This window comes from Rhodnius prolixus, unplaced genomic scaffold, assembly GCF_049639745.1.
Source record: "Rhodnius prolixus isolate KJV_2025 unplaced genomic scaffold, Rpr scaffold_5, whole genome shotgun sequence".
Taxonomy (NCBI): domain Eukaryota; kingdom Metazoa; phylum Arthropoda; class Insecta; order Hemiptera; family Reduviidae; genus Rhodnius; species Rhodnius prolixus.
In genome coordinates, this window is record NW_027411624.1 from 42,922,345 (window position 1) to 42,949,533 (window position 27,189).

The 27,189-nt window shown below is 34.4% G+C and overlaps 1 protein-coding gene across 3 annotated transcripts; it reads left to right on the forward strand.

Annotated features, from left to right (window-relative positions):
• The first annotated feature begins 934 nt into the window (after nt 1-934).
• Nucleotides 935-26,954, forward strand: LOC141458066 (uncharacterized). Of its 3 annotated transcripts, XR_012460734.1 has the most exons (7): nt 936-2,711; nt 6,596-6,750; nt 12,285-12,503; nt 12,605-12,830; nt 18,219-21,494; nt 24,700-24,899; nt 26,778-26,954. XR_012460734.1 is itself a non-coding variant. In XM_074135614.1 (5 exons), exons 1-5 carry the CDS (start codon nt 1,333-1,335, stop codon nt 18,277-18,279), a joined length of 2,028 nt encoding a protein of 675 aa, XP_073991715.1. In that variant the 5' UTR covers nt 935-1,332; the 3' UTR covers nt 18,280-24,221. The 3 variants fall into 3 exon arrangements, 2 of the variants coding, with proteins under 2 accessions (XP_073991715.1, XP_073991714.1); XM_074135614.1 differs by lacking the exons at nt 24,700-24,899; nt 26,778-26,954 and having other exon boundaries at nt 935-2,711; nt 12,605-12,818; nt 18,219-24,221; XM_074135613.1 differs by lacking the exons at nt 24,700-24,899; nt 26,778-26,954 and having other exon boundaries at nt 18,219-24,221.
• Nucleotides 26,955-27,189: the final 235 nt, after the last annotated feature.

Sequence of the window (27,189 nt, forward strand, 5' to 3'; positions counted from 1 at the left end):
AGGAGGGTTAAAAATGAATCTGCTTCCTAATTTTAAGTAATTAAATATTAGCCAAGAGCTCTTAGGCCGTCAATACTACTAAATAAATTAGGAAGTGTAAGTTCAAGCATAACATTATCTATCTATTCATGTAAGATGTTGAAACTAGTGTGCGCTACACAGATTTCAAATGTATACTCACGAGGTTAAAAATTTTCAATATTGAAACGTACGTTACAGTTTGTACTTAATTATACAGAACAATTACAGCTAGGTGACCCAGTTTTGAAAGTAGAAATCTAGAAAAAGGGAAAAGAAACTAATCACAAGATATACTTGAAATGCACTATTTTCCTGTTCTATTGTTCTATTTTTATGACAACGTGGGATTGCATTCAAAGAAGGTCGGCTAGTTTAGGATGTAGAGGTTCATAATAAAAAATTGGAAAATGGACAATTTTCACTAGTTTTAAAAGAAATTCCTTAGGTTTCCCTTCTAAAATTCCATTTGTATGACTTGGTTGAATAATACTTAGTACCTCTGCTAGTTTTGGATGTAGAGGTTCTGGAGAAATGGGAAAAATTATAAAATAATCACTAAATTTGATAAGAATTCTGTTTTTTTGATAATATATATTAAGAATTAGAAGGTAAATTGAATGAATTTTTAGTTTTTTAGAAAGCCACTAGATGTCAGGCGTTGCTATATTTTTTGAAACATTCGATGCAGTCTCTTATAGATTGTAGAATTCGGCAAAAGATTATAGATATTAGACCAACTATCCTATCGAAATGATTTAGTAAATACATTATTTAATAGTATTACTTTTCAGCGTATAAATATTTTTATACACCTTACTCTGAAATTAATTTATATTGATTAAATAAATTAAGAAAAAACAAGAAATTCTAGAAATCAATTAGTCAGATTGATCTTATAGGCACTGGTATGTCACCTGAAGTTTAGTTTGATAGATAAATATCCTAATCAATCAGAGGGGGTCCGAATTGTGATTAGTCCCTTTTGGAGGGGCAAGCAGGTTATTAGTGGCTAAACAGATGTGTTTACTAGTCGAATGCTCTATAGAATCTCGTGTGCTTCTTCAAAAAGTCTATTTATAAACATTATCCACTGAAAGTTAGGATCCCCACCCTATTCGCCAATGGAAACTTCAGTTCATCATTAACCAATTTAACAAAGAGAAGATTTTTACTGCCTAGTTAAACAAGCCTGTACCTGGTGATAGTGTGCTCTCTAATTTTTTCTTTCTAAAAATGTATGATAGAATGTTGGTTGATGTTTTTAAAAGAAAAAGTGAATAATCAAAATTCAGTCATGACCAATGTTGTTAGATGGGTGATAGTAAAACTGATAGGAGCCTACCTTCAGAAGAAACTGCAAGTCTAGAAACCGTAAGAGTTCTCCATCAAACTGTTATCTCATTAAGGTCAGCTTTAGAACAATCACGTAATGAGCTTCACTCGTTGAGGGAACAAGTGAAAAACAGTGTAGATCCTAAACCTTATAATAGAACGATTGAAAATTTAACTTTAGAGAATCATGTGTTACGACAAAAAGTGCTTTCAATGGAGGAATTAAACAAAGAAAAAATGGAGGATAAAGTTGATAGTGACAGTAGTGTGGATGATGTGTTTGAAGATGATAAACCAGAAATTAATGGATTAGGTGTGGAAAAAAAAGACTCCACCAAATCTACTAGTAATGCTGAAGAAGAGGAAACTCCGAGAATTAGTAAAGGAGATTCAGAGGAAAGCGAAGAGGTAGATGACATTGAACTTATATTTACTACTGATGATACCAAAGAGCTTGGTGCTGTGCATGAGGATTTAGTTTCTATAGCTGAAACAGACGGTTGGAAGCATAAGGAAGAAGATGTACCACACAATTTGAAACAAACATGGTCGCATTCAGTTTTAGTGGAAACTGATATCTCCAAATGTGGGATTATCGATGAAAACGAGCCACCAAATCAGAACACCAGAAGAAATACCCTACCATCTCCACTCCCATATCGTCCGATCATACACAGGGATGTTCTGTCCGGTAGTAAAGGTCATCTTGAGACAACCAAACCTGTTGTCAAATTTTCTCCATCAGAAAGAAGTCCACGTTGTGTTAGGCCTATATTGGTGGAAAAGAATACTGTCAAACAAGAGTCCGAAGCACAAACTGATATCACAGCTTTGCCTGTCCAGTGGCGATCAGAGAGTTTCTTAGCTCACCATAAAGTTTCACAACAATTCACTACCCTCCCGTCCAAATTCACACTGCCATTTGGGCAAATGAGGAAACAGTCTTTGAAGCTTAGTGAGAAAACACAGGAAGCAAGACGGGTACTATTGTCTGACATAAATTTTACAAGTATGGTGCCAGAATTGTCACGCAGTGCTGACCATCTGTGTCAGGATGTTCAAGGATCTCTTCTGTGTAAATATCCACGAGCGTTTTCCTATATGAAAAATCCTGACATAACATCTCCAGGATATTTAAAAGGGGCTTGGTCACCATGTGAATGTAGTCACCGCCGGCCATCTTGGGATTATTACCAAGGTTCTTCCATGTCTATACCACCCTCTGCGTCGGACCTTTCAGAGACAAGAAGAAGACACTCCATGCGACCTTCTCTTTCTTCACTGGATACCTACTGGGTGGGTCAACCACAGAGGCCTACTTGGGCATCAATGCCGTCATCGCCTACTCATTGCCAAAGGTCAGTCTTTTATGCAGCACACCAGAAGTGCATTTTTTTTTTAGCAACACTTCACACGGTTAAATATATTTAATCAAAAATATATTTTTTTTTACATGCTTTTATCAAAAACGAGCCCATTAGCCTTTTTTTACATTGATATATTTATATCGGAAAATACATTTTGATGCCCTCTAAGAACGTAAACATGACTTTTAAAAACATTCTCAGCGTGTGTGTGAACAAAAGTTTGTCTTCTGGGTGGTTTGATCTTACTTTCATCGTTTGAAACGTTCGAGTTGGTTAGCGTATTATTGGCAGTTTCAAGTAAACAGACTTGACAACGAAATAACGTTTATAATTATCGAATTTTGATGAGTTTCTATTTTTACTTTTTTTATTTTAGTTTTTTACTTTTACTTTATTTTTATTTGAATGTAATAGATAAGAAACATATTTCTGAGGAATTACAGCTGAAAAACGTAGAGACTTTTAGTGCACGCTAGTATTTTATGAATATTTTGTAACATTCTTTTTGTTTTATATAAAATTTAATATTATTAATTGATTTAGGGAAGGAATTAGCTGTGAGGTTAGCGTACTGGACTCCCACGCGGAAGTCCCGGGTTCGAATCTAGCTGCAGACCCTTACATTTTCTCTTCCTACGAGCTTCTTACAGCTTACTGCCCGGTGATGGACAGTATTGTCTGTAACGAGAGAACATTGTCCGGAAGCCGGCAGTGCACTGAAAAAAAGCTCAGGGCGCCAATAACCTTAGATGTTGATGCGCCTTAAATCATTAAAAAAAAACATCCAAATTTGAAACACATCGAGACCAAAAATGCCAATTTAAAGGTTAGATTTTCCAGATTCTAGCGGTTTGAACGCCTTTTTCATAAATTTTGCTTAGTTGTTTTGTTTTTTTTTTCTTGTACTTAGCAAGTTATACAAAGATGGGTTACTTGTATTTGATACTGTTTCCAAAAAAAAAATTTTAAAACAAGCTTCGTAGGGGTGGGCGAATTAGCTACGCTTTAAATTGCTGTATCAGTATGTTCTACGATCCTAATTCCTGTTTAAAAATTATAAATATGAAAGGTAAGCCCAAAATTTAGAGCTGAAAAGATATCAGACGACTGGAAGTGCTGAATAGATCGTCTTTTTCTATTTTCTTGTAATTTTCTTATTTATTTGATCTTAGGCTTTAGTTTTCAGGAAGTATTGATATTATATTTTGAGTAAGCTGTATGTTTGAAAGTCCCTATTAATGAACATTAGTTTGTGGAAGGGATTAAAATCTGGGAATCTCCCCCTTATTATCGTCAGACTTTTGTGATAAGTTCATTTCGCCGTTTTCAAAAGTAGACGATATCATGCATTTTTGCTATTCTATTTGCAGACTGAAAGGTTTTTTATTCGCAAACAATACACTTTTATAATTCGAAAGAAAGTTTCGTTTTTTTAAACTTTATTTTTCCATATTTTGGTTAAGTGATATCAAAATCTCATTGTACGTATCTCTCTGAATTTTATTCTATAATTTTTACTTTTTTATAGAAATAATTATTACTGAAAAAGTGATCACAAAGGAAGTAAAGGATGTTAAAGCAGATTTAGTCGTAGTTTTTTGACTAATTTCAGTAATGAGGAGGCACGACAAGGTTACATACAGATGCTGTGTTCTGATGTGCCAGACGAGTCTGCGAGAAGCTGACCTTCATGCCAATAATATTTACAGTCTTGCTTATTTATAAACATTGCGAATTTGAGCATAAATAGTGGTGATAATTTTCATTTCAAGTGTTGCGATCAAGTCTAATTTCCTATTTCGAGTTTTCTCAGAAAAAAAAAAAAGCTCTGGTTTCTAAATCATTTCAAATTTAATGCGTTTGAATGCTTATAGCAGAGATTTAGTTCTGTTCAGACAAACAGATTGATTGGCAATTAGCCAGAATGACTTATTTTGTAGGGGCTACTCCCAAATAAAATTTTGGGTAGCTTTTGCCCAAAATAAAATTAAAAATTGTTTATTTCATTTTTAATGAGTTACAAGAAAAATATTGATACATTGCAAAATATTTAACAGTAATTGTCAGAACTTATAAGCAATAGAACATGCCGTTTTAGGTAACCCCCCAAAAAAAATATTTATAGAAAAAAAGGTTTTTTGGGTGCATGCGATCGCCCAAGCTCCAAAAAAAAGGGAAGCCAATGCTATATATTTCGTTTACGTATCCGCATGGAACCTTGTAGTAACTTGAAAATATCACTATCTTACAGCCTGAAGTAGAGAATGCTTTAACTCGCTCTCTCTGGACAGGAAAAACTTATTTTCTGTTAATACCATTCAGTGTGTTGCCTCACCTGAGTCAATGACATGAAATTGTGGGGTGCAACCAACTTAGAATCTTTCCTAATCCATCAGTACCTTTCTTTCAGGACACTTCCCAGATAACACTCCTAGGACGTCATAGACAGTGAATATGCGATCTTCTCTCTGCGGAAGTCTGTAGAAAGTAGAGTGTTGTTGGAGTGTTACTCGTTAATCTCTCCATTTTGTGTTATTGGGCATTCTATATTATCATTATTCTCATTACGCAGTGATGTAAATTAAATAAGGGGGAAAAAAAGAAATTAAAATTGAATAATTAAAATTAATTATATTATAAATGTAATGGTTAATTATCTGAGTGAGAAGAAAAATAAAAAATGTCTTTACTATTAAAAGAAAATAGATTTTCTTTAAATAAAATGAAAATAGTCAATAAATCAGGCAAACTAAAATCATAAATCATTTAAACGCGCACGCACATGTCTCAACTTTCTTACAGCTGGAGTTTTCTTAAAACAGGATGGTAGAATTTATCTCTCACTTGCCAGATAATAAACATTTAGAAAGTTTTCGCTCAACACTTCTTTTTATGGCCTCGTTGATTCCACGGTAATCATGATATCATTTGTTACTTTGTGAAAATATTACTTTGTCTTGTTTTTTAGAAATTGAGCTATTTATTTTTTTTCTTGAGCGAAAGTATTCTTAAATTTTCATGATTTTTACTCTCTGAATTTCAGTAAAATATTCAATTCTACCAATCACTTTATAAACTTTATAAAAATGTTTATAAATAATTATTACAGGAAGGCCTAACCTTGTCAATTCCTCAAAATAGTTTTAAAATTAAATTTTCTATAAAAATTATTCTTGTGAAAGTTGTACATTTATACTTGATGTTATGAGAAAATCGTTGTTTTCGGGAATATCTCAAAAATATGAAATCGTGGAAGCAAGAATCGATAAGTTAAGATAGTTTCATCTAGTACTTGCAACTTTTCGTTTTAAGATGCAATTTGGTTTGTAGGCCCATTCACACAGAGCCATTATTTAAAACCATCTTTTTCGAATACGGAAGATTTCATAATGTGTTTATCTGATAGAAACTTGAAATCGAAAATTATTTAAGGTGACAATTACATCGACTTATATCGATCTACATGTTATGAATGCAAGAAACCGTTTTGGAGCTTTAAAATTGAAACCTAAATACCAGGTTACATATAGTGCCGCTGAATGGACGTGTGATTGTTATGTTCATTTATTACTTGTAATACTTTAAATTCATGCCAGATATGTTCCTTATTATTTATAGAACGTTTAGCGAACTACCATTTCAGAAATAAATTCAGTTTTTTGTGTTACATTATTTCAGAACAGTTACCACTTTTAAAAAGTTTTATTTCTACATTGATTTAGCAGAAGTAGTGTGTAATGGAGCTTTACAAGTGGAAATCTACTGATAAATCAACCTCTGATGGTGGAAGAAAGTTTGAAACCGGTCAGAAATACAAAAATGCTTGTTAAAAATTCTCATCTAAATTATTACTATAATGTTTATTAAATTAATAGGTCCCGAAGTGTACCTCTTTCTTCATCGTACGTGAAGACCTGCCAGAACGAAGGTAACATTTGCTATGGTGGACAATCCTGTCGAAGCCAAATGAGACTTACTTCCCAGAGGTCGGTTAGATCGGCCCAACCTAGACATAAAGTGAAATTTCAAGGTGAGAAATTTTTTTTTCTGGTTAAGATCTACATCTTTTTTTTCAGCAAATAATGCCAATCTACGCTGGGCTTTGTCTGAGATTATTTTCTTGTTTCTTACTTATCGGAGACCTGGATTAAAGATGGAAAAGTGTATTTTTTTCTGTTATTTGAACACTGTTTGGGAGTAGTAGTAACTTTTAGTCTTTAGTCTTTTTAGAAATCAGATTATTTGTATCATAAATTTTAATGTTGTTAAGTTTAATGAATTTGGCAAGATTTGTCGCTAATTTTCCTGTTAAAGATGTAGAAAGATGGGGAGGTAATAGAGATCTAGTGTTAAATAGGTACACTGATGGCTCCAAGATGGAGGAGGGTGTGGGAGCGGGAGAGTACGGGGTGAAGGCGAAATGTGGCTTTTCGGTTAGCCTAGGAAAACTAGCTACAGCTTTTCAGGCTGAGCTAGCTACAATTAGGTTCTGTGCAGCCGAAATTAACGGGCTAGGAATTGTAAAATTTAAGGTCGTAATTTTCTCGGATAGTCAGGCTGCTCTACGAGCTATAAGTTCCTACCAGGTCAACACAAGACTGGATGGGACTGTTTGGGTGCCCTGAAGGAAATTAGTGGCCATAATAAGATCTTTCTAGTGTGGGTACCTGGTCATTCAGGTCATAAGGGAAACGAAGCGGCAGATTTATTGGCCCGGGAAGGCTCTGCGGGACACTTCGTTGCATATATGTAACGAACCCCTGTTTTGGGGTTAGTGTGTGAAGACTGAGGCCATTAACTTATGGGTGCAGAGTAGGTCTTAAGAGTGTTGGCTTGCCACCACTGGGCAGAGCCTGGCGAAGGAGTTCATTAAAGGCTATTCGCCGAGGCTGACTGCAGAATTAATCCGTCAAGGCCGTGGGACTATAAGGATGATTGTAGGTCTATTAACTAGGCCACTGCAGGCTCAGGAAACACATGCCTGTGCATGAGCCTGGCAGATGGCTAGCCTTTGCAGGTTCTGTCAGGAGGAGGAGGAAACGGCACTGCACGTGTTGTGTCAGTGCGAGGGGCTCGTATGGCTAAGGATGTTACTTCTCGGGGAGGAAAAACTAAGGCCTGAGAAGCTTTACCCAAGAGCCGCTCTCCAGCATCAAGAGTCTGATTAAATGGACAGGTCTGGAGGGTGAGCTTTAGAGTGTAGGGAGCCACAATAGATGCAAAGGGGTCGCAGTGGCGTAGGCCTTGAGGCCGCCCAAGTTTAATCTATGTATCTAGTGTTAAATAATTGAGTTCCATATTTTTCCCTACCATTCGAATACTGTGGGAAAGCTAAAATTAATTGGAGGGGTGGCTGCTAAAGATTCTTCATTGCAGTTACATATTAGGTTTAGGTCTAACCCGATTCTGTTTAGATTTAGAAGGGAATAGGTGTGGTTGAATCATATGGAATGATTCCGTGAAATGATCCTCTGTGTAAAAGTGTCCTAGCATAGTATGATCGGGAATCTGGGTTCTATTGAAGAATTTGAAGGAAGAAAACATTAGAATTTTGAAAATAGTCATACCAGAGCTTATAAAATAAGACTTGTAATTATTAGTTAAAGCTCAGCGTAGAAAATTTGATAAATTTCGTGGTACATCTTTTCTCTTACGAGTAAGAAAGATGTCATCTTATGTCATGAAAGCAATTTAATAAGTTTGATAACGTTATAAATGGCACAAAGTGACAGAAGGTGTTTCATTTGAAATGTTACTATAATAGGAACAAGATCGCATGCAGAGAAATTAGTTTTGATTGGATAAGCATATTTAAGCCAGTAATCTTATAAATGTGGGTCATGGATGAAATAATTGTCTGAGAAAGAATTGGCAGATGGGAATCTCTATTTTAATCACAATAGTAAATTGAAAGCTCGATAAACTATTATCTATTCCTGACATTTAATATCACATTAGTAATCAATACTCACTAAGCTTCGATTAACTTGTATAAACTACTGAATATTTATGTAACCTTTAAGTTTAAATAAGTTTTTTTTTTTTTTTTTTTTTTAATTCTTGACAATCCTTAAATTTATTTTGGGGCCCAATTTTTTTGTTTTGTTCCATAATTTGTTTACTGCCCACTCGTTCTCTGAAACCTTTGTGCTGTTATCCTTCTTGGTTGTCGGTAACAGTAAATAAAATGAATTGTTGTTGGTCCTTTCTACTACCAACAATCCGAAATTTCCAGCTCATTACACTTTCTCTTTTCCTTCACAAAATCTGAGTAGATCTCATAGTTCCCATGAGAACAATACCAATGCTCATTTAAGGATGGATTATCCTTAAAAATAATGCCTAAATAATTTAAGTTTTTTTTCTTACGACTCTTATATTTTCTGCTTTATAATTAAATCTTCATTTTATAAACTTAAATTCCAATATATATCTATATATTCTTGCGTTATTAGAATAATCAATTAACTTTTTGGTGATCTACTACCCATATCGCATGGTTAAAAAAATGATGTCAGATCACATTTTAGAGTACTTGGCCCTCGAGTTAGTAAAATCTACTCCTCAAGGCTAGAACATGTTGAAAAAAATTGCCCGAACGTTCCTCTGGAAGAGTCTGAAAGGCCATTGTAAGAGCTTTTTACTGCCGAAAGAAGAAGGATTACGAGAAAACGATCGCTAGAAAACATAAATTTTAAGATTCCTTTAGCAGTGATCTATACAACGATGCTCCGCGGAACATAGGTGCATAGGAATGCATAGGTGCGTTGTTTTTCGTAAATAAAATAGTAATCTAATAACAATAAATAACTCAAAATATAGTAAAATTATTGTGCTATTCAGTGACGTGAAAAAGTAAAGAAATATAGAGGCGTTGAGACGGAAGTAAGAGGTCATCTATCTGACTTCATGTTTATGATCAGGGGTTTAATTTGAACAAATATTGATTTACTAGTTTGACTGTATGCTGTGCCCATCACATTTGTTTCCTGTAGAATGAAAAAAAAACAGGAGAGAATGAATCATGTTTCTTAACATTTTGAGAGTTACATAAAAATTGCACAATGTGTTGTTTGTCTAAAAATCGAAAGACGAATTATTATTAAAGTCTTTATTTATAAATGTTACATGCTTAATAAGAAAAATACAATTCAAAATAAAACAATCATCTCAAAAGAAATTACCATGGTCATAGACCGTCGGTGGAGTCGAAAAAAAGAAAAAATTCCATTGAAATGAAGAAAATATGCTTCAAGATAACTAAATACGAGGGTCGTTTGAAAAGTCCGTGCAAAAATAAAAACTACTTAATTTTTTGGGGTAAACCTTTTTTATTTTTCAACATGGTCTCCTTATAGGCTTATACACTTCATCCAACGCTGCTCTAGTTTGTTGATCCCTTCCGAATAATAGGATTTGTCCAAGTCTGAAAAATAGCCATTCGTTTCTGCAATCACCTCCTCGTTTGAATAAAATCTTTTTCCCGCCAGCCATTTCTTCATATTGGGGAACAAATAGTAGTCCGAGGGAGCCAAGTCTGGAGAATAGGGGGGATGTGAAACGAGTTGGAACCCTATTTCCATTAATTTTGCGACCACAACTGCTGAGGTGTAAGCTGGTGCGTTGTCGTGATGGAAAAGGACTTTTTTGTGGGCCAATCGTGGGGGTTTTTCTTGCAGCTCGGTTTTCAAACGGTCCAATAACGATGAATAATATGCATCTGTAATAGTTTTACCCTTTTCCAGATAGTCGATGAGGATTATTCCTTGCGAATCCCAAAAGACAGTCGCCATAATCTTTCCGGCCGAAGGAACGGTCTTCGCCTTTTTTGGCGCAGATTCCCCCTTGGTAACCCATTGTTTAGATTGTTCTTTGGACTCAGGAGTATCCATGTTTCATCCACAGTGACGAAACGACGCTTAAAGTCCTGCGGATTCTTCTGGAACAGCTGCAAACCGTCCTTGCAACACTTCGCACGATTTCGTTTTTGGTCAAGCGTGAGCAATCGCGACACCCATCTTGCGGATAGCTTTGTCATGTCCAAATGTTGATGCAAAATATTATGTACCCGTTCATTCGAGATGCCCAAAGCACTAGCAATCTCACGCACCTTCACTCTTCTGTCATCCATCACCATATCATGGATTTTATCAATGATTTCTGGAGTAGTAACCTCAACAGGGCGTCCAGAACGTTCAGCGTCACTTGTGCCCATATGGCCACTCCGAAAATTTTGAAACCACTTATAAACTGTTCTAATCGAAGGTGCAGAGTCACCATAATGTTTATCAAGCTTCTCTTTAGTCTCCTGAAGCGTTTTGCCTTTCATAAAGTAGTGTTTAACCAACACACGAAATTCTTTTTCGTCCATTTTTTGAAAATCACTCGACTTCCTCGATTCAAACGAATGCCAAACACAAAGAAATAGACCGATCTGGCTGAAACTTGGTGTGTGTTCTTCCAAGAGATGCTACTAACTAAACATAACCTCGATACGCGCCAGTGGTGCTATCTCTCAGAATTTGCACGGACTTTTCAAACGACCCTCGTATGTATACATTAAATTTATTCCTTTGTTTATCACAAGTATTAATTTGTTTTAACTATATTGTTGTTATAAAACTAATAGATTCATTTTACGATAACACAACTAAATTACCCGCCGATACTCCAACGCCTAGTAATTCAAATATGTTCCTCATCAAAAGTTTGACAATCTCACTGATTAGAGACTACCTAACATGAATCAAGACATAAATTAAGATCTAATTATTAGATTAATCATCAATTAAATAAATAGAAGCTACCACAAAGTCTTCGATTTTGATTTTCTGTATGAAGTAAGTAAGAAATAAGTAGTATCAAAGCATATTACATCACAATGCGGCTGCCCTAATGCAGCTCAAGCTCTTTTTCAATTGAGGGCTGGAAACTTTTTAATCACCTAAAAGAAACTAAAGTAGTTTTTAAGCTAACTGAAACTTTCTCAATTTCTCTTGAGTCTATTTTAAAACAAGCTGTAATTAATTAAGAGTGAAAGAGAGATTGTTGTTGATGTTGAGTCATTAAGGTTAAATAGGTCAGCTGGTTGTTAGAATTAAGAAGTGAATTCTTAGGTTCATCTTTAATAATTCATAAAATAATTTTTAAGGGGCTACATCTCGCTCCTCAGATGGTTGTTCAATAGCAGTCTTTATTTCTCGAACATAGCAATATCAGCTGCTTGCAATCTAAAGGTCAGACGTTTGAACAAACAGTACTGTTAACCAGTTAAGTGAGATTTTAATCGTGTAATTACTGTGTATGACGTAAATTCTCTTGTTACTACGTCATCCTTTTCTCACTAAGCCATCTTATTATTTATTCAATCTAAATACATACTTATAACTTTAGATGTAATAAATTTTCTGGCCCTTTTGTAATTAATTATAAATAAATTTCAATATACTTAACTTTACTTCTTGTACAGCCATTATTAGGATAAATAAGTTTGTCCTTTTTAGGTATATATTTCATTTTGTGTAATGAACATCATCTAAATTAGTTGTCATCATGTTTTTACAGAGAATAAACTTGCCCAGAGTTATCCTGGCCAATCACTGCCCGATCTAAGGATCCGTACAGACGCAGAAAGTGGTGAAGATTCCACGGATTCTCTTATTGATGAATCCGAAGACTATCTAAGAAGATCTATAGACTCCATTCTGACCGGAGAAGTGCCCCTGTACACCAGAAGGAGGAGAGCAAGGTCGCATTCCCAACCGGATCATACTTATACTCAAGGTAGGTGTGGGGTATATTCGTTTATTGTTTCAGTATTTCGAAAGAAAATAACTTTACAAAAAAATAACTTAAAAAAAAAATTATTGTATTTTTACTTTTAGGATGTAGACCTCCAAAGAAAGCTCATCCCTTTCTAGCGCGTACCCCCAGTGATCTTCGCATTGATCATTGGGTAAAAGTTATAGTAGGAGATGGTAAATTAGGCGTAGGCAGAGTAAGATATGTCGGGCCACTTGCTGACAATCCAGAAATTCATATTGGCGTCCAGATGGCACCTGGAGATGGAAACAGTAATGGAACTTATGCGGGTACCAGGTACTTTGATTGGTATGTTTAATTTTCTATTTATATAATCTTATCCTCCTTTTAGCATTATTGGTGTCTAGGTACCTTCACACGTGCTTTCCAATCTTTTCACCTAAACTTCTGTTTCGGAAATGCCTCTTTACTGTGTACCTTCCCAGGTATTCCTCTACATATTTTGGCCCTACATTTTCTTCTTATAGCCTGCGTCCATTCTGATTACATGCCCGAGCCAGTGAGTAGCCTTCGCTCTCTTACAGCAAGCTCATTGGCAAGGCTTGACTTAGAGGAGGACTTGATTTCTGTCTTTCGCATTGACATCAATCTTCATAGGTTAATTTTGCTGATTTTTTCCGATTTAAAGTTTATTGTAAAGAAAAGTAGGAGAATACGAAGGTGAATCAAATATTAACCGGACTTTTCTCTTTGACGCTCCCATGGTGAAGTGAGTAACGTGACGTCATAATATATGTTGGGTGGGGATGTAAAGAGGAGCGGAGTAACTTGGTCCTGCTCGCCAGGGCAGTTTGGCTGTTAGTAGCACCATGTCTGATTAAGAGGTCCCCATGTCTGTTGAGCAACGCATTATTATTAAATTTTTGTCCCGGTCAGGGCGTAAAACCTGCCCGAAATTTTGCGTCGACCAAACTGTACAGTTCGCTGAAAAGGTGTCCACGTCTACGACTGGCACAAAAAAAAAAAAATTCCTATGGCCGAGGGAGTCAGTGCAAAATGACACCTCGGACAAACACTAGTGACACGCGAATATTCTTGCGACCCGTGAGATGATTGAAGGAGACCGCCCGCCGGCCTTACAATTATGGGAAATTGCTGCACTTGTCAGAATATCGTATGGCAGTGCCCAATCAATCATTTCCGATGATTTGGGTAACCTGAAAAGTGTCGGCTTGGTGGGTTCATCGCCTCTATATGAAGAGTAGAGAAAGCAAACCGTCTTGCCGTCTGTGATGACCCGATATCGAACAACAGGGGGATGATTTCTTGAAACACATTGTCACCTGTGATGAGACGTGGGTGCATCATTACACCCCTGGGGAGGTCATCACTTTGACGACGACGATGGTGTAGAAACGTTCGTGCGCAATTGGCTACAGACACGCCCCAGATTCATTCTTTGCTGACGAGATTTAAAAAAAACGTGCGATTTGGTAGGAAAAATGTGTAATTAAAAGAAGAGATTATACGGGAAAATAAGGTGTTTTCAAAATTGTATTTACTGTACCAATAAATGTTCTAAAGCAAAAGTCCGGTTTATATTTGATTCACCCTCGTATAAACATTTACAAAATCTTCCTTCAGTTTCAAAATTCATTGAAATCAAGGCAAAAATACGTTGCTGTGATCTATGATTTTGAAAGAAATAAAAAAACAAAAAATTTTATTCATTACGAAAAATAATGAAAGCTCTGAAACAAACTAATTTATCACAGGCTGATGAATGAAACGTTCATAGCTACAAAGTAATGATAAAATAACTCTTACAACCTCTGTTTGTGTCACGATTTCATTAATACAGACGTAGAAAAAGTTTTAAAATGGTCGTCCACTGGGTAAAAGAAGTATTTCAATTTGGAAATAAATCCCAAGCATGGTTATATTGTCTGGGGAAAAGTTATAAATAAACTTGGGAATATGCTATTAATAACTTTCAATTAAGTGACAGACTCAGACATAGTTTTTTTTATTTTGTTTGTTTTTTAGTTAATAAAAGTAAAAAATCCTTAATATGTTTTAGTGCTTAATAATTTTTTTTTTAATCGTCTGTTGTTTGCCAATTTTATTTTTTATTACTTTTATCCTGTACTAGGTAATAGGAAGTACAGCGATCGTGTCTAATTTTCTGTCATAATTTTAACCGGAAATATCCAATTTGAAGGCCCCCTTGAGCCTTAAAAAATGGTTTTTATAAAAAATGGTCAATGCGCATGCGCGTGTGTGTGCGCGTGGTGGGGGTATTTTTTCAAAAATGGCTTCAATGATTTGTTTTGAACTTTATATACCAACATTATGGCACTTATTATTGTATTAATGGTCTACAAATATTCTTTTGAAACATTCATTGATATGGTATTTCTTGTTTTTAATTTTTAGAATATCATTCTGATTTATGTTTTTTTTTTTTTTTTTTCCTTTATTAACTAAATGATATAGATAAAACGGCTATGGTTGGTTTTAGCAGGTCCCGGATCCGGCCAGTTGGTTCAGGTTGGTTGAGTGGATATGCAAATTTAGCGTACTATCTTTTTAAATTTGGCCTTACCCAGTCTCTGCCAATTTGCACTGGCTGGCTGTGGTGAGTCCAGGTGAGACTGTTCGGCATTTTGTAGAGTTGTGTCCCCGTTTATTCTAAAACTAGGATTTCTCGTCTTCGGGGAGGTCAAATGTTTCTCTACCGGAGATTGTGGGATCTGGTAATTTTTACCAGAACTTTCTTGGTTTATTCCAGTGCACTGTGGCGGTTGAGTCGCCATGCTCCCTAGTGTACTGTTGCTACTTTATTACGAGGGTCGTTTGAAAAGTCCGTGCAAAGTCAGAGAGATAGCACCACTGGCGCGTATCGAGGTTATGTTTAGTTAGTAGCATCTCTTGGAAGAGCACACACCAAGTTTCAGCCAGATCGGTCTATTTCTTTGTGTTTGGCATTCGTTTGAATCGAGGAAGTCGAATGATTTTCAAAAAATGGACGAAAAAGAATTTCGTGTGTTGATTAAACACTACTTTATGAAAGGCAAAACGCTTCAGGAGACTAAAGAGAAGCTTGATAAACATTATGGTGACTCTGCACCTTCGATTAGAACAGTTTATAAGTGGTTTCAAAATTTTCGGAGTGGCCATATGGGCACAAGTGACGCTGAACGTTCTGGACGCCCTGTTGAGGTTACTACTCCAGAAATCATTGATAAAATCCATGATATGGTGATGGATGACAGAAGAGTGAAGGTGCGTGAGATTGCTAGTGCTTTGGGCATCTCGAATGAACGGGTACATAATATTTTGCATCAACATTTGGACATGACAAAGCTATCCGCAAGATGGGTGCCGCGATTGCTCACGCTTGACCAAAAACGAAATCGTGCGAAGTGTTGCAAGGACGGTTTGCAGCTGTTCCAGAAGAATCCGCAGGACTTTAAGCGTCGTTTCGTCACTGTGGATGAAACATGGATACTCCTGAGACCAAAGAACAATCTAAACAATGGGTTACCAAGGGGGGAATCTGCGCCAAAAAAGGCGAAGACCGTTCCTTCGGCCGGAAAGATTGTGGCGACTGTCTTTTGGGATTCGCAAGGAATAATCCTCATCGACTATCTGGAAAAGGGTAAAACTATTACAGGTGCATATTATTCATCGTTATTGGACCGTTTGAAAACCGAGCTGCAAGAAAAACGCCCACGATTGGCCCACAAAAAAGTCCTTTTCCATCACGACAACGCACCAGCTCACACCTCAGCAGTTGTGGTCGCAAAATTAATGAAAATTGGGTTCCAACTCGTTTCACATCCCCCCTATTCTCCAGACTTGGCTCCCTCGGACTACTATTTGTTCCCCAATATGAAGAAATGGATGGCGGAAAAAAGATTTTATTCAAACGAGGAGGTGATTGCAGAAACGAATGGCTATTTTTCAGACTTGGACAAATCCTATTATTCGGAAGGGATGAACAAACTAGAGCAGCGTTGGACGAAGTGTATAAGCCTAAAAGGAGACTATGTTGAAAAATAAAAAAGGTTTACCCCAAAAAATTAAGTAGTTTTTATTTTTGCACGGACTTTTCAAACGACCCTCGTAGTTTATCTGGCAACCTTTAGCCGGTTTTGTTGTTTTTAAAACCCCGGTATCTCTCATGAGATGATGGGTGGGCGGGGAACAATGGGCATTTTGGAATTTTGGATTGCCTGTGTTCCTTCCCCTTTTTTGATGGAACCGCCCTTCTAATACAATCTACAATCTACAAATGATATTGATTATATCAGAAAATTAAAGCGAAACAAATTTTCTATTTTCGGTTTATTAAAATAAATAAAAGTATGGTTGTTCACGACATTGTCCTTAAGGTCATGGTATCAAACGATGGAATGAATGAAAATCAATTTTCCAGGATATCACATTGAACTTTGGTTTAAATTTAGACACGCATCGGTTTCCGATGTTAACAAAACTTTTACCATTGTTTGGGGATGGTAATGTTTGATGATTTTTGCTATCTCATAGAAGATAAATAGATATTTTGAGCAATGAAAAATGCAAGCATGTTGTCATTTTCAGGTTAAATTTTTTTAAAAAAAAAAACTGAACGTGTTTTTTTCTATAATAATGTACCATTAGACGGAGGGGCCTTTCGTCTAATTTAAGTCCAGTATTTCTGGATGGAACTCATATTGTTACCATGTTCATCCTACCAATTAACACGACAATTTGCATGATGTACACGCCGCATGGTTGTTTTGGGGGGCGGGCGGGTTAAGTTTGCTTTGTTGCTAAAGGGAAGTGTATCTATGGCAATTAGTCTATTGCCAGAACATATGTTTAGTGCATTTTCGATAAATACGAGGGTAGTTTGAAAAAGTTCTCGGAATCACCGCTAGATGTCAGTGCTAGAGCAACGAGATTCCCGCGCAATAATCACACAGCTTTTGTGAGTGAACAACGTGGGGCGTCAGTGCTCTTGCTGCAGGAGAGTGGTAGTGACGACTCTTTGTTGACAGTTCCCGCTTATTGATCTGTGACAATGAAAAAAAAAACAAAAAAAAAACTGAGATTCGAGCAGTGATTAACCCCTTAATGCACAGTTTTTTTGAAAAAGACCGCTATATTTTATACTTGAATAAGTAAGTGTTATAGCTTGCAATCCCATGTAAATGATAAATATCAATAAAACGATTGTTTTTCTTTGCTTTCACATTATTTTCAATTCTCGATTATATTTGAGTGTGAAAAATTATAGCAGCATAAAGTACAACGCCGCTCGAATTATCTCGGAGTGTGCACAGTTTGGCCAGTTTAGCGCGCTCGAGTTAACTCGAGCGTGCACGTTAAGGGGTTAAGTACTTTGTAAAGAAAGGTATGAAAGCAAAGGAAATTCATGCCGACTTTCAGAACACACTGGGGGACTCTGCTCCTTCATATTCAACTGTTGTCAAGTGGACCAGCGAGTTTAAATTTGGTCGGGAGAGTTTAGATGATGATCCGCGTAGTGGACGGCCAAGCAGTAAGCAGTTCCACCGAGGTAAGACACTTCTTTCTAGTACATACCGAGAACTTTTCAAACCACCCTCGTTCTTTAGATCGAAAATTGGGCTCAGTGATCATAATAATTACTTTTCAACACAGATGAGAAAAAGAAACATCTGAATTACCATAACATTTCTAATAGTTGTCATTTTTTTCTTTCAGTGATGCTGATTGCGGTTTATTTGTACCATTTAAGAAGGTAGTAATGGCTTGGAGTACGTAAGAAATTTTTTTTTTTTACCAAGATGCCATCTTGCCATCTTAAGTATTACTCTTTTTGTAAAGCATTTATGTTAAAAAAAAAGGTACTACCCCAAAACTCCTCTTCTAAAAACAAATTTCTGAAATATTTATTGAGAGGGGAAGATATCCCTTCGTTGATATCGAGTTTTCCAATCATTTAAAATATTTATTGGATCAATTAAAAAAAAAAATCAAGAAAGAATATATCTATTTTATGTGTACAATGTAACCAATGTATACAATGTTGACCAAAAATTAACTATTATCCGATTTTATTCGAATAGAATTCTCAAAAAATTGTATTCCTTTTAAGCAAAAACATAACCTGAATTTGAATAAAATGAAGTTGTAAGATTACAACATTATGCATTATATGTACTATATATTTTTTTTCTCTCCTAAAATTAAAATTGATTGTTGATATATTAATCCCATTTTAAAGACTGTTTCTCCAAAATTCTGGTTATTTATTTATTCAATTCTTATTTTTGAGAATTTAGTTAAATTATTTAAGGTGCTTCGTTTAAAAAGTACATATTTTTAACACTTATAATCTTAGTTAATTTTTTTGCTAAATAAAATTTTATTTTAAAGAACTTTTTTGTTTCTTAGAATGAATCTATATACTCTTTGAAGCGTCCACTAGAAAAAAAAAAAAATAAATATAAAAATACCAAAAAAAAATAAAAATATAGAGAAATAATTAATGATGTAGTAAAACGAATGTTAGTAATTTGAGTTGTAAAAAACTAAGCTTGTGTTCCATGTTTGAAAGTAAGAAAAAATAATAATAATAATTGCATGTATCAAAAAAAAAAAAAAAAAACTTTTATCCGTTATTAGACTTTCTCATTGCTGAGTTTCTAATTTTACTTATTTTTCATTTTATTTTTTCACGGTAAACTTTTTAAACTTGCAAGACTTTTTTTTTATGAAAAGCACTTGACGATTTTTATTTGTAAAAAGAGAGTATAAGCATATTGACTGAATTTATTATTTATTTGGAATTTGGTAGCCACCTAGAGTACATAAAATTGGTTTTGGGACGAGAAATAAAGCATTAAGTACAAGTCTTAGAAGTAGTTGCATTATATTTTCGATTTAAAAGCTAATTACTGTAAATTTATGATTTGTGGTGATGGTAAAGGAAGTGCTTGGAGACAGGAACAAGAGGTAGGAGCGGAGTGTTTGGGGCCATAATACATGGTTTAGTATTTCGACAAGTTTAGGGAAACTAACTAGTCTTCCACAGATAGCTGAGTGCCTCATCTGTACTTCTGTGATTATAAGAGGTGGAATGAACAATTTTAAATTGGCATTTTTTTTCCCTCCAGTCTGTTTGGCTTCTCTGTTGGCTATGATTCGGCAGTCCACTTAGTACGTAAAGAGTCCTCCTCACGGTACCATGCAGGAGCTGAACGATTCAGTTCCATTAGAGAAGAAACTCCAAGCCATTGGATCCTTTTCCGCGCACCACTAAGTCTAAATAAAGGAAAGGGCTGAAGTGGTGCTCTCTCTGCGATAGATCCCTCGGAGCTCACTGGCCAAATCCCACTTTCTTTGATCGAAACTAAACTTATGTCCGGTCTTCGGCTGTTTTTATCTGGGATTCGTAGTCAACAAGTAAGTTTGTAACTAGACTGTCCCATTATAATGTGTGTACGAAAACATACACAATTTTCTGGTAGGCCATGTAGTTCGCGGAGAAGACCTTGCCTTGGTTATTATAAGAATTTGATTATAACAAGACTACTTCGGAGACAAGATAGTAGCTTTTTTAAAGGTTGCCAAAGTTGCAAACACAGGAAATATGTTTATACTCTCCTTCTCTCTTTTTTTGAGAAAAATGAAATAGACATCAATTCATTGTATGAATTACAAAAAATAGATTAGTAAGAAAACTACAACCAAAGAGAGAAATGAAATAAACCTTCTTTTTTTGCGTGTAAAATGAAATAAAACTTGGTAATTATTGAGAAATTATCGAACCAAATTCAAAATCTAGGTGCTGTTAGATTTTTTAAGTGCTTTTTCTACATTTAGATAATTTTTGTAATTTCATATCTAGATTTAACAAGTTTCTTTTTTTTTTTTAAAGTAATATAAATTTGATAATTGTTTTTCTTATTTTTCTTTTAAATAAAATTTACATTATCAAAGTTGAAAAAAAAAGAAAATACGACTGTAAATAACGTATTGTATTTAATAATTTGGTATAAATTTCTTTTTAATAAAGAAAAATGTTTGCTAGGAATTTTTAAAATTTAAAAAAAAAAAAAAAATTGTAATCATAATTGTAATATTTATTTTTAGTCAGCAAAGAGAGGGAGAAAAATTAGATGAAAAAGCACTACTCATGACTGAATAGGTTTATATTGTCTGATTAAATTATTAAAAAGTTCCTTTTAAGACGAACGAAACGAAGGATCTTATGTTCTGAATTAATCGAAAATTATTTTGCTTGAATTAATGTATTTTGATTTATTGACTTTACTCTCATTTCTATCGAATTTATTATTGTGTAATTTTTTTTTAGTTTTTTTTTCAATAACTCGACAATTTTGAAAACAAAAAAAATGGGATGTAAAATCTTACACGAATATATGTTTATAATTGTAACAAGCTTATTTCAGACTGAATTTTTTTTAAATGTATATTCAATTCGATATTTTACACTGATCCAGAATCTTGTACTAAATAAATTCGATTTAAAAAATTTACAAAAAAAAAATCGATTAATTGACATTAACGTTCTAATTATTTTCGGAAAAAACTTTAAATTTTATGATTTTTTTTTTTAGTTCTCATTAAAATTATCACCTCTTTTACATTTGTAAAATGGTATTTTTATGATTGGTAATTTCATTTTTTTTTTTTTAATATTATTTTCGAAAGGCAAAGATGGTTAATCTATTTTCTGGTCTAGTTAATGACGTCATTTTGTAGCTGTTTTTAAAACGTCAGGTTATACCATAATACTTGTTAGCATAGCAACCTATTGAAGTTAAGTTTGACTTTCTTCAAAATATGTGGGAAAAAAATATCTTTTTTTTTTTTAAGAAAAAAGAAGAATGAAGTTATTTAAAAAGAAAATTAAATAATCGTAAACTCAAGTATTTCTGTATCAGTGAAACGTTTACAGTAGGAACGAATAGATGGAAACTCTATTTTAATTTCAAAGTTGTCGACTTAAAGGTATTATATGTATGCTTTTTAATATAAGATATAAAATTGCAGTAATATCTTTTATTACAACGCTTTTCTTTCAATTAAAATAACCAATCATAATTATGAAACACTCCGATTCCTTAAATTGATTGTAGTATAAAGAAAAACTATTGAAGCTATTTTTTAGAAAATCTTAAATCAAATTTCATGAATTTGTCTGCGTTATAAAAGGTATTACTGTAACGAAACAGTTAATCCATGACATTTCCATTTGGAAAAGATTTTTTTTAAGTGCAATAAAAATGATAATTACAAGTGAATGATGTCCTATTATAGATATTTTAATGTAATGGTTTCTTTTATTATTATTTTTTTTGGTGCAGTTCCTTTTAAATGAATTTCAATGAAAGATCGAAAATAAGAAATAAAATTCTTAAACGATGAAAAAAAAAAACCACCATATTCATTTCAGTCATAACGAAAATTATTTAGTAAATATGTTGAATAAAAAGTAGCTTGAGACGTGTGTATAAAAAACTACAAGATTTATGAAAGAAAAAAATATATAGCTTTAAAAATAATATATTACACATAATTGGTGTTAAATGTGAAGCCGTCCCGAGCTTTAAAAGTTATATTAATGTATATAAAGATTACCTGATTTTTTGTGTTTGTTTGTTTTAAACTACTTTGAGGAAAACAAAATTTCCATATCAATCATTGTCCAGAATACTTATAATTTTATATCGTCTTTGATGAGTTAAAAGTTGTACCTATTGATTTTATTTTTAGAAAGAAAAACATCGATTGGATGATTTAACAATTTTCAAGGATAATTCAGATTTTCCTCAAATTTACCAAAGATAGTACTATTAAAATTGTTCTACAAATTAACTTACAATATTATTTATTTTTTTATATAAAAAAAAACCGCAGTAAATAAGTTAAATTTTCTTTAGTTTGGTTTTTGGAATTAATTGTATTAATTACCTCATCTAGTCTAGTCACACCGCTAATTCTCTTTTATGTGAAATGGTATGTCTCTTCCTTAAAATTGAAATTTTACGTCTGACAATCTATGTCTTCTGATTTAATATTTCGTTTGAAAATATTAAGTATATTTTTTTGGTAAAAGACCGTTTTTCTAGTTATTAAACCAAAAAAAATCTAATTTCCTTTTAAAATTGTTTAATATCTTTTTAAGTCAAAGCCTGTTGCATGCAACCTTATGCTGTTGAATCCCCCTACTCATATGTTTCATTGAATTGTATTTTTTAAAAAAATAATCCTTTGACTATTTTACTATCAGCTGCTTTTAGAGTAAAAAAAAAAAGTCTTCAATGGTTTTCCCCCTCCCATCGGTGTTAAGGCAGCTTTGCCACTCACCTACAGGGCACTACGCGATTGGTGTAAATCTGGGGTCCCCAAACTACAACCCGCGGGCCACATGCGGCCCCCTGAGGACATTTATCCGGGGGCCCCCGCCGCTCTTTCGGAAGGGGACATCTCTTTCATTGGTGGTCAGTGAGAGGAGCACTATTTACTATGTGGCGGTGCCGCAAAGCGCTGCGTCGCTCGTGTACAGTACTACTTCCGCGATGACGCGGGATGCACGCGTCACGGCTCCGAAAAACAGTGTAAAATAACAGCCAGAAGTAGGGAAGAAAGGCAAAGCACCATAACTAACCCGGGACATTGGACCACCACATTAGCCAAAACCAGGCCCATAATTCCCACAGAAATACTGGGCAGTTTGTTGTGATTTAAATTTACTTGTTCTTTATTTGAAATATTCTATTTGTTCCCTTTTTGTTTTTGTTTTTTTTTACTTTAAAATAGTTTGTTTTATAGTCCGGCCCTATGGCTAAGGATGTTACTTCTCGGGGAGGAAAAACCAAGGCCTGAGAGCTTTACCCAGGAGCCACTCTCCAGAATTAAGAGTCTGATTAAACGGACGGGTCTGGAGGGTGAGCTCTAAAGCCGGGGAGCCACAATAGATCCATAGGGGTCGCGGTGGCGCAGGCCTTGAGGCCACCCTAATTTAATCTAATCTAATCTAGTCCGGCCCTTCAACGGTCTGAGGGACAGTGAACTGTGGCCCCCTGTGTAAAAGGTTTGGGGACCCCTGGTGTAAATAATACAAGTTAGAAAGCCAAAACACAAAATTAACGTTTACTCGGTATCCAAAAGGTAATATGTACAATACACATGAAGATACCTAATAAACTTAGGCGAGCGACCGCAAAGACACGGGTTTTTTTTACCTTGATCTTGCACTCCCCTGAAGATGACAAGCATTGCTTTTTTGAAAAATCAGAAAAAAAACATAACAGGGCTTCAAATATTTAAAAGAATTAAGTTCAACAGTCAACATTTAAGTTTTATTATTTATTTTAACGAATACTAGTTACAAAAAACTGGTTTTTGGGATCATGTCAAGTTTTCGACGCCCTTAAGCCTTCTCAGTTTATGTTTTGACAGCTTCTCGTATTACCTCATTAAAATCGCGTGACTCTGAGCCTGTTTTTCTTTCTCAGAACGTGTCAGATTTTAGTTTAAAAATCAAAGCCAGGCAATAAAGTGATAAAACATGTTATAAGACAAAGGTATAGTTTTTTAAATATCCATAACTGAAACCAGATACACCTTGAAAAAGGTTTAAACATAGGAATCTTTAGTTAGGAAAATGGTCTTTTTCTTTTCATCGCATCTTTTTAAAGTACATAATAGCAACATTACTTTTTTTTTTTTTTTTTTAAGAATCAGCCATATAAAATGCATTTAATTTGAAAAAAAAATTTATTTTTTTTAATGTATCTTCAAGACAATGAAACCTGTTCATTTGTTGAGTAGGTTATATTTTAGAAGGTTTTGAACGTAGTAAATTTGTTATGAAATAGTGCGGGATCACTTTTTTGCGGTGATTGTTGAATAAAAAGCTAATGAAAAGAAATATGGATAGTTTTAAAAATATCTCCTGCTGTTCTTAATTTCTTTCTTCCTGAATTTATTTGTTAATGTGAAAATTATCTACTTCTCCCCATCATTCGTAAAAACTAAGCAGTTGTATAGTTTGTTAATATTGATGTATCTGACATTATATTGCATTTCAATAAAAAAATAAATTATATATTATATAATACAATATTATATAATATATGCTGATTACAAGATAAAAATAATTGTTTTATCCCTTTAATGAATTATTATTGATTTATTGTGATATATTTAGGTCTCACCTAATGAATCCAAAAAGTTTATTGTTCTGCTAATTCGCATAATATGGTCAAAAAGTACAACGTACCTATTTTTAGGATGGAAAGATGACTTTTTTAGTTGATTATTGACTGTGTTCCTGGAAAATGGGTAATCGCTTTACCACTAACAACTATCTAAAAATCTACCTACAGGAAAAGGATTTCTAGAATCAAGGTATTAAGTTTCCTAGAATATATGGTTTTAGGGTGTTTTGAAATTGTCTTAACTTTGTAAAATGTAAGTGCCTTAAAGTAATTCTAAAATTTTAAGATATCTTGTCTTTGAACGCGTTATTTTTTTTTTTTTATTCTGAATTTTCATCTTTCATCAGAGGTTTAATTGATTCATTCATATTGATGACTTAATTTCTGATAATCAATAAAAATCTCGAAACCAATCACAAGTAATTAAGAACATATGTACGAGGTGTGTTCAAAAAGTAACGGGAATTTTTAAATTTCGCGGGTTTGGAGAGTCTGATTGTAATTTTTTTTTTTTTATTATGTTGGTACACATGCCCCTGAAGTACGATAAAATTTTCAGTAATATTCATTGTTTACTTCTTAAGTGGCAGCCGTTAAGGTTAGACGTGTTTTTCGAGCTTGGCGATTTTTGTTTGTTAAAAAAAAATGGATCAAAGAATTTGTATTAAATTTTGCGTAAAAAATGAAATAAAGTGTGTGAAATGTTAATAAAGGCATATGGTGAGTCTGCTATGAGTAAAACAAGGATTTACGAGTGGTATAAGCGTTTCCAAGATGGCCGCGAAAACGTTGAAGATGACGAACGACCTGGACGTCCAAGCACATCAACAACCGATGAAAACGTGAAAAAAGTGAAAGAAATGGTTATGAACGATCGCCGAATCACAATCAGAGAAGTCGCTGATAATGTTGCCATATCAATTGGCTCATGCCATGAAATTTTTTCGGATGTTTTGGGTATGAAACGTGTGGCAGCAAAATTTGTTCCAAAATTGTTGAATTTCAAACAAAAACAGCGGAGAATGGAAGTTGCTCAAGAGTCACTCAATGAAGTCGACAACGATGCGGATCTACTGAAACGTGTTATAACAGGTGACGAAACATGGGTTTACGGATATGATGTCGAAACTAAGGCTCAATCGTCCCAGTGGAGGCATTCTGGATCGCCAAGACCGAAAAAGGCTCGACAAGTGCGGTCGAATGTGAAGGTTATGCTCACTGTGTTCTTCGATTTTAATGGCATAGTGCACCATGAATTCTTGCCACAAGGTCAAACAATCAATAAGGAGTACTACCTACAAGTTCAACGCCGTTTGCGTGAAGCAATCCGAAAAAAACGCCCGGATTTGTGGCAAAACAATTCATGGATTTTGCACCACGATAATGCACCTGCTCACACTTCATTGCTTGTTCGTGAATTTTTGGCCAAAAACAAAACTTTAACGATGCCCCAGCCTCCATATTCGCCAGACATGGCTCCATGTGACTTTTTTCTATTTCCAAACATAAAGAGAACATTAAAAGGCCGTCGTTTTACAAGCATAGATGACATTAAAAGCGAATCGCTGAAAGAGCTGAAAGCTATCACAAAGATCGAGTTTCAGAAGTGTTTCGAGGATTGGAAAAAGCGCTGGCACAAGTGTATTGTATGCGAAGGGGACTACTTTGAAGGCGACAATATTAATGTAGATGAATAAATAAATATTTTTTTCAAAAAACGAAAATTCCCGTTACTTTTTGAACACACCTCGTATATACATAAGGTGGATGTAATATCATTCAGTAGTAACCAGCATTGCGGATCTTTATCTTAATTGTCAAAGTTGGATGTTTTTCAACGTTACGCTTTTTTCGTGCACTTTTTGACGATCAACGCCCTGCCGGACAATTTTAATAAGATCGGGCTGTGCTAATTTTCGACATCGTCGATATATAGTTATGGTTTTCAGTTCTATTATACACAAGTAATCTTTCCACCTTTGTTACACATTGTATGGAAGGTTATTTAAATCTATCTCTTTTGCACTGACCGTAATCAGGCGCTGTGAAATTTGTTATTGTTGCACAGGTTAGAATTAGAACTAATTGATTGATTGCTTAAAAAATAACTGCTAAAATTAGCGAACAACTCAAGCATATAAATGTTACAATTCAATAATATAATGTTACAATAATACAATTGGTGCCCACTACAAGAAATTGTGGTTTTACGTTTTTTTATTAAATTTCTTATTATTTCATCAGACTTTTATTTGTTTTTTTTATATAAGCAAATGAGTACAAAATAAAACACTTGATTGGATAAAAAGTTGCATAAAATATGTTGGTGGACTCAATAATTTGAAGAAACAAAACCATGGCAACTAGTTTGTTTTGTGTTAATGTTAACGGTAATGGTGAGTAGGTATGTATGTTTGCACTCAGTAGGCGCAGAATTATTTATTTTTTGTTTTAAATCAATTTCCTTTGTTTTCCTCTTT